Here is a 12490-nt window from a genome sequence, read left to right on the forward strand (position 1 = left end):
TTGACCAGATTTCAGTGAAAACTGTTGAGACCATGTACAAATGTAGTGTCATAGTATTTTATGTTTATATTGCTAACTGAATTCAATGTCTTTTTTTAGGGATGAAAAGGGCAGCTTCCTTTATGGAGGAGGAAATAAACCGAAGCAGCCCTTACCTGGTTCCAAAGGAGCAGAATCCCCCAATTCTTTCCTGGATCAGGAGTTTAGGAGGCGAAGGTTTACTCTTACTGATACTGATCCACAGCCTGGCCATCCAATAGGAGCACATGTTCTACCAGCAAAAATGAGAGAAAAAACACAATCATATGGTAGGAAAATATCTTCACCTTTCCATCTAGTCTTCTTTCCAAGCTGTTAACCATAGGTAGGCAGCTAGTAGCCTTCCAAATAATGTTGTGCTTCAAATCTCATCAGCATGGTGCAGAATGATGGGAATTGCGGTTATCAGCATCTGCAGGGCCATAGATTACCTTAAGCATGATTTAAACTAGTCTCTTCCCCCACACTTTGTATTGAATTTGTAAGACTAAGAAACACAGCCTCAAATTACTCCACTTGCTGTTGCCAACTAGTCTAGACCCACTGGATTAATGAGATGTACATACATGATGACTTACTATTCAAGCCCTAGCATTTAATGAGGTTTTATGTGTGAAATCACTTCTTAGCATTTGCTAAAGCAATTCATTGAATCATAATTTTGAAATGATTTATTTTTTAAAAAACAACTAAATTATTTGACTAAGCAAAGATGTCAAGAGTCTGTAAGTGATGAACATTGTTATGGAAGAGCACTAAAATAAATGTCTTACTAAGACAAAGGTAGGCATATGTGAATATGACCCTTCTACAATTTAAACTGCAATCTTTGTACGTATGGAAGAGTGATTCCCACTTAAATGAAAAAGACTAAAGAAACAGGCCTAGAATTATACTGCAAGTAAGGTTTGAGGAGAGTGTGCCATTGGTTTCTAACAATAGGTGTAACCCATTGAGGATTATATCATGTCTGTTAGCTATGGTGACTAAGGTGGTCTTCTGTGTACACAAACAGTTTATCTCTAAACCAAGAATTAGAAACATTCAACAGGAATGAAGGAACCTCACCTTCATGTGAGCACCAGGAATAATCTTACTGGCAGTGTTTATGCGTTTATTTGAATATTCTTCATACTGCAACTTTCCTTCAATAATAGGACTCAAGGCACATGTTTTTGTTGATGTTGTTGAGTTGCTATGTCCTATCAAGTCAACCCTGACATCTCTCATAAGGTTTTCCTAGCAATATTGAGTCAGAAGCGGTTTGCCATTGTCTTCCTCTTAGGAGGACGGGAGTCACTTCCCCAAAGTCACCCAATGGGTTTTCATGGCTAAGTGGAAATTTCAGCCCTGGTCTCCTACAGTCCTAGTTCAACACTAAAATAACTACCCCATACTGGTTCTCTAAGGCAGCTTACAAAAATTATAACAACCTAAAAAGCATTTACAAAAACCTAAATAAAAAATATATTAAAAAAACTCATTGATAAAATAAACATTTCATACTGTTGGGACACTTTAAAACTGATTTATTAAAAGATAAAAATTGGCACAACACACAATTTTTAAAAAGACTTTATTTATTTATTTACCATTTATTTATTTAATTATATCCCACCTTTCTCAACCCCTGGGGGTTACAAATGCCACTTACAAATGCCACTACATAGTGATTAAAGACACTTGTAATCAGTTTTTTTAAAAAAACCCTATTTAAAAAGAAAGGTTTTCACATATTGATGGAAAGACAGAAAAATAGGAGATATCTAGCCTTCCTAGAAAGAGCATGAGAGCAACCACCCAGAAAGCCCTCTCCTGGGTTCCTGTCAAACAGTCCTAGGTAGTCATAGGATTGAGAAAAGTGCTATCCTTGAAGATCTTCGAGCCTGACTGTTTGAGGGTACTACAAGATTCAGCTCTGCCTCTGGAGACCTAGATTTCAGAATGTCTAGGAGTGCTTTCGCAGTTAAAGCTAGTGCACCAGTTCAAATTTAACTCTGATTCTATGTTATTGTATTACTGGAAACTTTTTTGTTGTCTTTAGGAAAGCCTCGTCCATTGTCAATGCCAGCAGATGGGAACTGGGTAGGAGCTGCAGAGTCTTTCTCGAAGCCCAGAGGAATGGGGAGAAAAGGTGAGAAAACAATGTTCGGTAGGAGGGCAACTGCTTTCTTGAAAATGCTTTTTTCAGTGTGTTTATGCTAAAGGATGGGCCACTTTACTCGCTGAGATTTCTGGGAGTTATAGCCAAAACACCTGGGGACCCGCAGGTTGAGAACCAGTCGTTAGGGAGATATGATCGTAGAGGGTTAGGATGATGACACTGCAAGGGTGAGCTCAAATTAGGGATGGGAAATTTTGTGAGTCTTGCAGTCTTAACTGAGTCTAGGTGAATAAATCTGTCATTGGTCTGGATGACTGGATCTATCAGTTCAGTTTTCTCCCATATTTGATTTTTTTTAAAAAGGATTCTTCCATTCTAAATTAAAACAGATGTTCAATTTTTATATGACCAACTGGAAGGAAACTCTCACTTTCCTAGTTCATATCAATCCCATCCTATACAGAAACCATACAAAACCCTAGGTCAACTAAAAAGTTAAAAACAGTATGGCTGGTTGGATGATTCTAGTAGTTGTACTCCAAAAAAGTCACTTTGCCCCTGACAAGATATGGGGAGCATAGTATTGGACCATCTTTACTGCATGCCTTATTTCAACCATCAGGACTTGAAGTTAAACACAAAGTTTTCCAAATATCACTTTTGCATTGCAGGTGAAAACGTTCTCTGCCGCTACTTCAGCAATGAGAGAATTCCGCCTATAATTGAAGAAAGTTCCCCGTTGCAGCACCAGTTTTCCAGACCTATGATGGAAAGGCAGTTAGTCAGGGGCGCAGACTACATCAGAGGAAGTCGGTATTTTGTTAATATGGATCTTCACAACAGTGCCACCATCCCTTTCCAGGAGGATGGTGCCAAAAAGCCGCCTGTGCCCCCCTCCTCTACAAAGTCCTCCTCAACTGAACCCTCCCTGCTGGTCAGTTGGATCACACGGCTGAAACTATTGACTCACTGAATTTACTGACTGGACTATGATTATTTTGGTGGTGGGGAGGAGATATGTTACCAAGTGCCTTCCCCTCTCCATCACTTCTAGGTCAAGAAGCTCTGCATTATCTACAGAGTTATTTAGTAGTTAACACGTATTTTATTTATCTACCCAGAAAAGCTTGCTGTTTTCCCAGATGTTGCTGTCTCAAATTCACTGGAATTGTAGTGTGTGTGTGTGTGTGTGTGTGTGTGTGTGTAAAAAAATGTATGAGAGAGAAACCATACATTTTAGTTTATCTGCTCAAGAATGGAGGGGAGTTCTGTCCTCTGAAGAGAAGTGATCAAGCTTGAGCGATTCAGATGACCTGAAATCCACGTGACCCATGCGTAGCAATCTCTGCATCATAATGAGGCCTGGTGGCACTTCATTTGCTACACTACTCTCAATGTCATGCAGCCTACTGGACGTGCAGCTGATGTAGCACTCAGCAAAAAGCCTGAGCTGCAATTCTGAGCAAGAAAAAAGAAGAGAAGGAGACGTCATCCCCCCCCCCCTCCTCCGCTTCTTTTATATGATGTGTTGGGTATTGCAAGTGACTGCAGACAACTCAACTCTAAGGAATAAAAAGGCAGTTTCTTCCTGTCATCCGACAAGCTACAAATGTGAGCTTCTTTTGGTTGATACCCAGTTGTTAAAATCTTAGTGCAATTCAACTACTCTTCCCTGAATTGCTGCAGTGCTCATCCAATTAAGATATGGATTGCTACAACATGCCAAGAAAATGCATCTCTAGGGACAATGGTAAAAACAAATATATACTGTTTTTGTTTTCTTTGAATCCATAAATGATGAAGACTGAATAGCTTTTAACCAAAGTGTTCTGAAAAGAATTCCTTCGGGGTTTTGGTGCATCCCGAGTAGTTCAAAGTTGAACTGGTTTGATCATATTTGTGCTTTAAAGACTGACTTGTGATAAATTAACACTTTTGTAAGACAATTTTGACAGTTTTTTAAACTATTGGCAGAAAAACTACTTTGTTCTTACTGATTTAGTTACATTTGGTCAGAATTTGGGTGATCTGCACAATGGAGAATTTGGAAAAGTCTTTGGATGTTAGGAATTTGTAGAGAAGAAGTTTTGTTAGACATGCAAAGAATATTCTGTTTAAAATAATTTAAAAGTTTAAAATTGTGCTGTATTTTTTAACCTTAAGCAGTTTTCACACTTCTTGCTTACAGAAGACTACTAGATTTCTGCACTAATTAACTTGTGTAAAAAGTTGTTAATTCCCTTACCCACAGAAATAGCAATCAAATCATCATCATTTAATTACTTATTAATCGCCCTCCATCCACGATGCTCCAGGCGATTTACAAATCATGTCATTTGGAAAGTCTCAAAGTACCTGCTGGGCTTTTATTTTACACTGAAAAGATTTTACACTGCTATTTAACATTATCAGTTTGAACTCAAAAAAAAACTGGATTGAGCGGGTCTTCTTTCTTTTCTTTTAAATAGGTGTGGGATACATGTCTGGAAATGTCTAATTCTGGAAATGATGTTTTTTTTTCAGCTTGGAAAGACAGATGTTAAATTAATTTGTGATAAAGACAACTTTATCAGGTTCACTGGATTTGCACTAGTTTTACTATTAAAAATACATAAGCTTATAACTAAGTTTCATCCAGTCTTCACAGACAAAAGCAAGCAATGATATAGCTCTGAATTAGTGTTCTTTCAACTCTTGGCATCAGCATAGTAAGACTTTGTTACCCACAGTATTTTGATTATGTCTTTCCATCATATAAAATGGTTGGATTTTATTTTTAAAGTGAAAAGAATTGAATTGACATTGCTACCCTGAGTAAAGCTGGCTCATTGAAATGGTTAAGCCATTTTAAACATACTTTCCAAACAGCCAGGTATCTAAAGACAGAAATGCCTAAACACCTCAGGAGGGTATTTACCAGAGCCCGTTTTGAGCAGCTGGATACGATGGTCAAACACGGAAGGTTTAATCAAGTTCCATACAACGAACGATTTTGTATTTGTGGAGCATCAGAGGTGGAGGATATCGCACATGTTTTGTTCAGCTGTGAATTGTATAAGAAAGAGAGACACCAATGCCTCGGACCATACATTATTCACAAAACACACTGGGACCCACATATTAAAATTTCATTTTTGTTGGCCGGCCAGAATCCTAAAATAACACACAAAACAGCCCTTTTCCTATTCAAAGCCACACAACTGAGAATTGCATATCTGGAATCAATTGGGGTAAACTGTGCAGGTGATGCAGATATTTGACCTGAACGGGGTCTTGTTAACAGCTTGTTTATTTTAACTTCTTTTTTTACCGCGGGTTGTATGTTGTATGTTGTATGTATGTCTATGTGTTAAATGTTTTGATACGGCCGATGGGCTAATCAATAAAACGTGATTTGATTTGATTACTTATTAATCGCCCTCCATCCACGATGCTCCAGGCGATTTACAAATCATGTCATTTGGAAAGTCTCAAAGTACCTGCTGGGCTTTTATTTTACACTGAAAAGATTTTACACTGCTATTTAACATTATCAGTTTGAACTCAAAAAAAAACTGGATTGAGCGGGTCTTCTTTCTTTTCTTTTAAATAGGTGTGGGATACATGTCTGGAAATGTCTAATTCTGGAAATGATGTTTTTTTTTCAGCTTGGAAAGACAGATGTTAAATTAATTTGTGATAAAGACAACTTTATCAGGTTCACTGGATTTGCACTAGTTTTACTATTAAAAATACATAAGCTTATAACTAAGTTTCATCCAGTCTTCACAGACAAAAGCAAGCAATGATATAGCTCTGAATTAGTGTTCTTTCAACTCTTGGCATCAGCATAGTAAGACTTTGTTACCCACAGTATTTTGATTATGTCTTTCCATCATATAAAATGGTTGGATTTTATTTTTAAAGTGAAAAGAATTGAATTGAGAGGATGGCCCCCAAATGTAATTGAAATGTTAGATCTGTCCTCTGTGAATATCTAGACAAGGCTATGGGAGATTATGAAATCTGTCACACAAAGTCCTTACGTGTGCCCAGACTCTCAAATGCCAGTAGAAAAAGATGTGGTGGTAACTAAGAATACACCTTTTCTGTATATGTGTGAGTATTTCTATCTTTGGATGAGAGGCACACAGTTGGATTTCGAAGTTCCTATTTGATCTATCTGATAATGTTTTAATGTAACACGAGAAATATGTTTCACACTTGCTGTTGGGCATGCTGGCAATCCATAGAGTAGATAGTTGAATCTAGTTTGCATGAATGAGGGGATAATGAGATTGAACTGTGCACCAGAAAATCCTGGATTCAAAAATGGTCTCAACCGTCAAATAGCTCTGTAGCCTTCTGAGTGGTACCATCGTTAATTCCCTCACACTGAAAGATTGAGATAATTCAGTTTAAATCAGCCTTTACTGTTCACTACTCCTAAATTGCATTGCTTGATGTAGTGGTTTGAGTGTTGGACTACAACTTTGGAGGGTTGAGATTCAAATCCTGTTGGTGACCTTGGGCAAGCCCCACTTTCTCAGCCTCAAATGAAGACACAAAGGGGGAAAACACTCTTTATAAACCTTGTCAAGAAAACCCGATGATAGTTTACATTAGAGTCGCATAAGTCCGAAGCTACTTGAAGGCTCACAACAATAACAACAACAAAGCATGATGAATTCTGGTCTTGATTGTGCCTGTTTACATTACATCTGGCGCTTCTCTTGGGGAATAGCATGGGAAGATACCAGGAAGGTATTTACACCACACTTGGCAATTTCTTCCTCTTGACTAATAGAGATCAGGGCCCCTTTTCCGCAACACAGTTATACCATTACAAGTCCACTTTTAACTGTACAGTGTTCCCCCACTTATCACTGGGGTTACGTTCCAGGACCACCCGTGATAAGTGAAAATCTGTAAAGTAGGGACGCTAGGCTTCCCCTAAGGAAGGAAGTAGAAAGAGGGAGGGAGGTAGAGAAGAAAGAAGAAGGGAGGAAAGACAGGGGAACATGGTGCAGCCTCCTTCTCCTCCCGCCGCCGTTTGGGCTCCTTCGTCGCCCGCACCCGACTGAGACCATCCTCACTGTAAACCAGAGTTTTTATGATTTATAATAATATTTTAAAAAGGTAAAGGTTTCCCCTGAAGTTAAGTCCAGTAATGTCTGATTCTGGGGGTTGGTGCTCATCTCCATTTCTAAGCCGAAGAGCAGGCGTTGTCCGTAAACACCTCCAAGGTCATGTGGCCGGCATGACTGCATGGCCACATTTTAGTGTTTATTAAACAGCTGCAAAACAGCAAGTCATAGAATCATAAAATAGTAGAGTTGGAAGAGACCTCATGGGCCATCCAGTCCAACCCCCTGCCAAGAAGCAGGAAATCTGGATTGTTTAGTTGAAAACTTGCAGTGGGAAAAAGCTCTTTCTAAATAAAGGTATTAAGTGATAATTTCACTTCATTACACAATAATCTGTTATTTCTTATTGCTGGAGGGATCGTTTAGTTCTGCAGTGGGTGTTTTGAATTGGCCATGGGCTTTCTCTTTCTCTGTTTTATCACAAAATACTAGCAACAAAATGTGGAGGTTTTTTGCCATCCTTAAAAACATCTTTGCTTTTGGGGTAGCAAGATTAGTCTTGCTTATTTTGCTGGAAGTTTACTGTCTGAGCTGAAGCTGAATATGTAAGGGTTCCTTTTCTTTTTTTCGTTGTCAGTGGTTTGGGAGACATGTGGGCTTCCAGAAACTGGGCTATGATTCCCAATAAGCATATTTCACTTCATCCAAGTGAAATATGATAGGAATGGCAATCGAGCAGCCCCTAGAGCAGCGGTTCTCAACCTGCGGGTCGCGACCCCTTTGGGAGTCGAACAGCCGTTCACAGGGGGTTGCCGCTTCGCTTCCTTCAGTCTGATAAGGGGCTCCTCTTCCTCTTCTCCCTCCGGTGGTGTGGGGCAGAGAGGAGTCACAAAGAGGTGTTTGGAAGCAGAGGCCTGCGCAGCGGGATCTCTCTCCTTTTTCTTCTCTCCCCTTTCCCCTTTCTTTTGCTTTTTGCCTTTTCTACCCTCCTCCTCTCTTGTTCTATCCCTTTCTTTTCTTTTTCTTTCTCTCTTCCTCTCCTTTCTCCTTCCTTCTCTTTCTCCCCCTTTCTCTCCCTTTCTCCTCTTCTCCTTTTGATATCCCTTTCTTTTCTTTCCCCCCTTCCCTTCTTTCTCCCTCTTTCCTTCTCTCCCTTGCCCCTTTTCTTTTATCTTGCCAATCTCTTTCCCTTCCTTTCTCTTTCTCTTTTCTATCCCTATCCTTTTTTCCATCTTCCTCTCCCCTCTTTTCCCTTCTCTTCTTTCTACCCCTTCTCTCCCTCCCTTCTCATCTTCTTCTCTCTATCTCTCCCCTTTCTATTAATAATTCTCTTACTCTTCCCTCTCTCTTTCCTCCTCCATCTCTCTTTCTTACCTCCCTTTCTTTCTATCTGCACCTTTTCTCTTTCTGTCACCATCCCTTTCCCCTTCTCTTTCTGTCTTTCCCTTTTTTCTATCTGTACCTTGTTTTCTCATTCTGTCTCCCTTCTCCTTTTCTATCTCTCTCCTCCTTTCTCTCCTCTCCTTCCCCTTCCTTCTCTGCTCTCTCCCTCCCCTCCTTCTGTCTTGCTTTTTATCTTTTTCCTTACCTTCCCTTTTCTCTCTCTCTTGTGCCCCTTTCTCCCTTCTCTTTCTTATGTCTTTCCTCCTCTTTCTTCTTCTTCTTCTCTTTCTTCCTCTTGTGCCTCTCTTTCCCTTTCTTCCTCTGCTTTCCTTCTTTCCCTTTCTTTTTATCTTATTTCTTCCTTTTTTCTCTTGTGACCTTCTGTTCTTCTTTCTTTCTCTCTCCCTCCCTTACACGCCTCTCCTTCTCTCTCTTTCTTTTCTACTTTCCCCTCTTTCTCTCCCCCTCCCTCCTCCCCTGACTTTCTTTCTCAGCCTCAGAGGAAAGCAATGGTAACAACACAGTGTGGACAAGAAAACCCTTATGTTTTTGGCCTAAGATTTCCAAAAGCCAGGTTTGTTTTGAAGTCACACCAGATTAGCCTCCCTTTAAAGGTGAGACCTTCTAATCCACATCCCTGTTAAAGTCTTCGCAAAGTTATGTAGGTTTATTCTTTATGTAGTTTGCCTTATGTGTATAATGTGATCCGCCCTGAGTCCCATTCGGGGTGAGAAGGGCGGAATATAAATACTGTAAATAAATAAATAAATAAATAAATATTCTTAAGTTGAATTTGTATGTAGGCCAGAATAGGTACATTTCTTAAGTGTAACTCCCACCATATCTAATTACATATTGTTTTGTGATTAATCACTATGCTTTAATTATGTTCAATTTGTAACAAGAAAATACATCCTGCATATCAGATGTTTACATTGGGATTCATAATAGTAGCAAAATTACAGTTTTGAAGTAGCAATGAAAATAATTTTATGGTTGGGGTCACCACAACATGAGAAACTGTATTAAAGGGTTGTGGCATTAGGAAGGTTGAGAACCACTGCTCTAGAGGGCCATACATTCCCCATTTCTACAAACCTCTGCAGAATTATGGTATAGATGTTTGACACCATTATAATTGCTGTGGTTCCATCCTATGGGGTATTGGGATTTGTAGTTTGTTGTGGCACCACATAAATGTTTCACAAAACTAAAAATTCCAGAACACCATAGTATTGGTGTTGAACTATAATTCTGCTATGTGGCTACAGCTTTAGTAATGTGTTGTTCTAAGGTGCTAAAATAACCTGGTGAAGAAGTGTAATATACTGCATAGTTCTAGGCATCTAGAGTAGATTTACTCCAAGATGTTTTCATCAGCAAGGAAAATACATTGGGATGCAGGCAATAGTGGTACATGGCTATTCTCACAGGCCCCAGAGAGTTGTGTTAATTTTTTGGACCAAAAGGATAAGGTGTATTGAGTTGTTATGGAAAGAACTGTTTTCCAAATTATTCAAGTTGGCAACTGCAGTTTTGTGTAAGCATATTCTCAAGGAAATGCATTAACTTTCTGCTTCCTCTTTTGCAACCACAATTTAAAAGCCATAGTCCATACACGTTCAGGTAGGGAATTTAAAAAGTTAACCATTCTGCAAAGCCAGGAAACAGATGGTAGAAACTGAAAGCTTTACTCTTCAAAGTGGAAACAGAACACTTTCTTCCAAAGTATATGTGTGTGCTTCCTTTGCTAAGAACCAACTTGTAAAATAAAGATGTCCTCAGGGAGACTGAGCTTCACCTCTAAGCTGTTCTTGGAAACTGGTATGAGGTCTACACATGGAAGTCAACTCCCTACCCTACTTAGATCTCATCCTGAAGCAAGGACGAAGCTACCGGGGGAAGGGTAAATGAAGGCATTCCCCATCCAAATAGGATTTTTTTTCTTTTCCATTAAATTTGTCTTCATTTCCCAAATTTCTAGCTTTCCAGAGAGCGAGACACTGAAAATGGTGCTTATGTAGGACTTCTACTTGCTGTGTTTATATTTCCTTGGTATCTTATCTTTAGATGCCTAAACTGATCTCATTTGCCCCCAACCTCTGGGGTAACTATACTCCTGACTTGAAGCGAGCAACTGGATCAGAGTTTTTAAAGTGTAAAGTAGAGTTTCTCAAACTGTGTTCTTCCAGATGTCTTGGACTTCAGCTCCAATTCCTAAGAGCTGGTAAACTGGGTGAGATTTCTAGGATCTATAAGTTCAAAACACCTGGAGGAGCAGGGTATGAGAAACACTGTTCTAAAGAATCACAAGTTTTGTGGCTCAAAACCAATTGTAGAGAGAGGGGTCACATTCTGCATGGATAATGATATTAGCTCTGATTTTATTTGCTTGAAATTTTTTCACATGTAAAGCTGTGTTTTGCTCTAGTCAGTAGAACTAAATATAAATTACTGGCAAAGCTTCCTTCATCTTCCATGGTGGATGCAATTTGCAGAGATTTCTAAACAATCTCTCTGCCAGTCATGTACTGATATAACATGCTGTCCTCTTCATAAGCAAAGTATGAACAGACTGAAGACTACTTTTCAAACCCTATTCTTGGAATTTTTCTGAAGCTTATCTGGTCTTAAAGACAATGAACAGTATGCAGGTTTTCCTCAAAAACAGCTGACCTACAACCTCAGAATTGTATGTGCATTTTATAATTGTGGACATCAGGTTTGTTCTTGGAACACTTAGAGTAGTTCATGTGGAATGAAGATTATTACACTGTGACCTGGCATCACACACTGGAATAGTGATTCCCAAGCTCTGGTCCAGAAGGTGTTTTGAATTTTTAATTCTAAAAGTGTTGACTTCTTTGTCAAATGATTAGTGATTCTGAGTCCAAAACATCAGAAATATCAGTTTGGGAAACACTGCACTAGAACATGCCTAGATTTCTTTGAAATGTCTGAAGGTTCCATGACAACATCTCAAGAATTTGTCAAAAGAAAAACAAATATAGAAAGGGATTTCTGGTAGAAAGTTTTTTGCTATGTGAAATTAAATTATGCACTTCACGTTACTTTTTGTTAGTGTTTGGGAACGTTGCATTTAAGAAATACGACTAATAGATTTTGATGCCTTGTCAGTTTTCCTTATTTACCCATTATTTGAAGAATTGGGCATTACTAATAGAGTCTCACTTATCCAACATAAATGGGCTGGCAGAACGTTGGATAAGTGAAAATGTTGGATAAGGGATTAAGGAAAAACGTCAAATTACATTATGATTTTACAAATTCAGCACCAAAACATCATGTTTTACAACAAATCAACAGAAAAGGCAATTCAATACAAGGTAACGTTATGTAGTAATTACTGTATTTACGAATTTAGCACCAAAACATTGCAATGTATTTGAAAACATTGACTACTAAAAGGCAGATTGCGTTGGATAATACAGAACGTTGGATAAGCGAAAGTTGGATAAGCAAAACTCTACTGTACATCATGATGTAGTATTAGCATTATCTGCATTATTTTAATGCAATTTAATACATTTTAAAACTGAAAAGTGGTCCAAAATCCCGCAAAACCAACTATTTCAGTGTTGTGTGTATGTGTTATGTTTTTAAGTCAGCATAATGTGACCCTATGCATTTCAGGTTTTCTTATACAAGGAATATCCAGAAGTAGCTTTGCTAATTCCTTCCTCTGAAATACAGCCTGTAGCACCTGGTATTCTTTGGCTGTTTCCCATTGAGTTATTCACCAGTGATGACCCTGCTTAGTTTCCAGATTATGCGTACAGATTTCTTGATGTGGAAATATTAATATATTCATGTGACTAATTATTGTACAAGAATTTTATAAGCCAGAGTGTTTTTAAAATGATATTTTATGTCTTCA

General features: G+C 38.6%; 1 protein-coding gene across 2 annotated transcripts in view; it reads left to right on the forward strand.

Annotated features, from left to right (window-relative positions):
- cnksr3 (CNKSR family member 3) overlaps positions 1-5886 on the forward strand; it is a 69038-nt gene extending 63152 nt beyond the window's left edge. For both annotated transcript variants that reach the window (XM_008123699.3, XM_008123693.3), the window contains exons 11-13: positions 100-308; positions 2084-2173; positions 2815-5886. In XM_008123699.3, coding sequence (XP_008121906.1) covers positions 100-308; positions 2084-2173; positions 2815-3116 — 601 coding nt within the window. In that variant the 3' untranslated portion in view covers positions 3117-5886. The remainder of the gene's footprint in view (positions 1-99; positions 309-2083; positions 2174-2814) is intronic.
- The last annotated feature ends 6604 nt before the right edge of the window (positions 5887-12490 follow it).

Source organism: Anolis carolinensis, chromosome 1 (assembly GCF_035594765.1).
Source record: "Anolis carolinensis isolate JA03-04 chromosome 1, rAnoCar3.1.pri, whole genome shotgun sequence".
Lineage (NCBI taxonomy): Eukaryota > Metazoa > Chordata > Lepidosauria > Squamata > Dactyloidae > Anolis > Anolis carolinensis.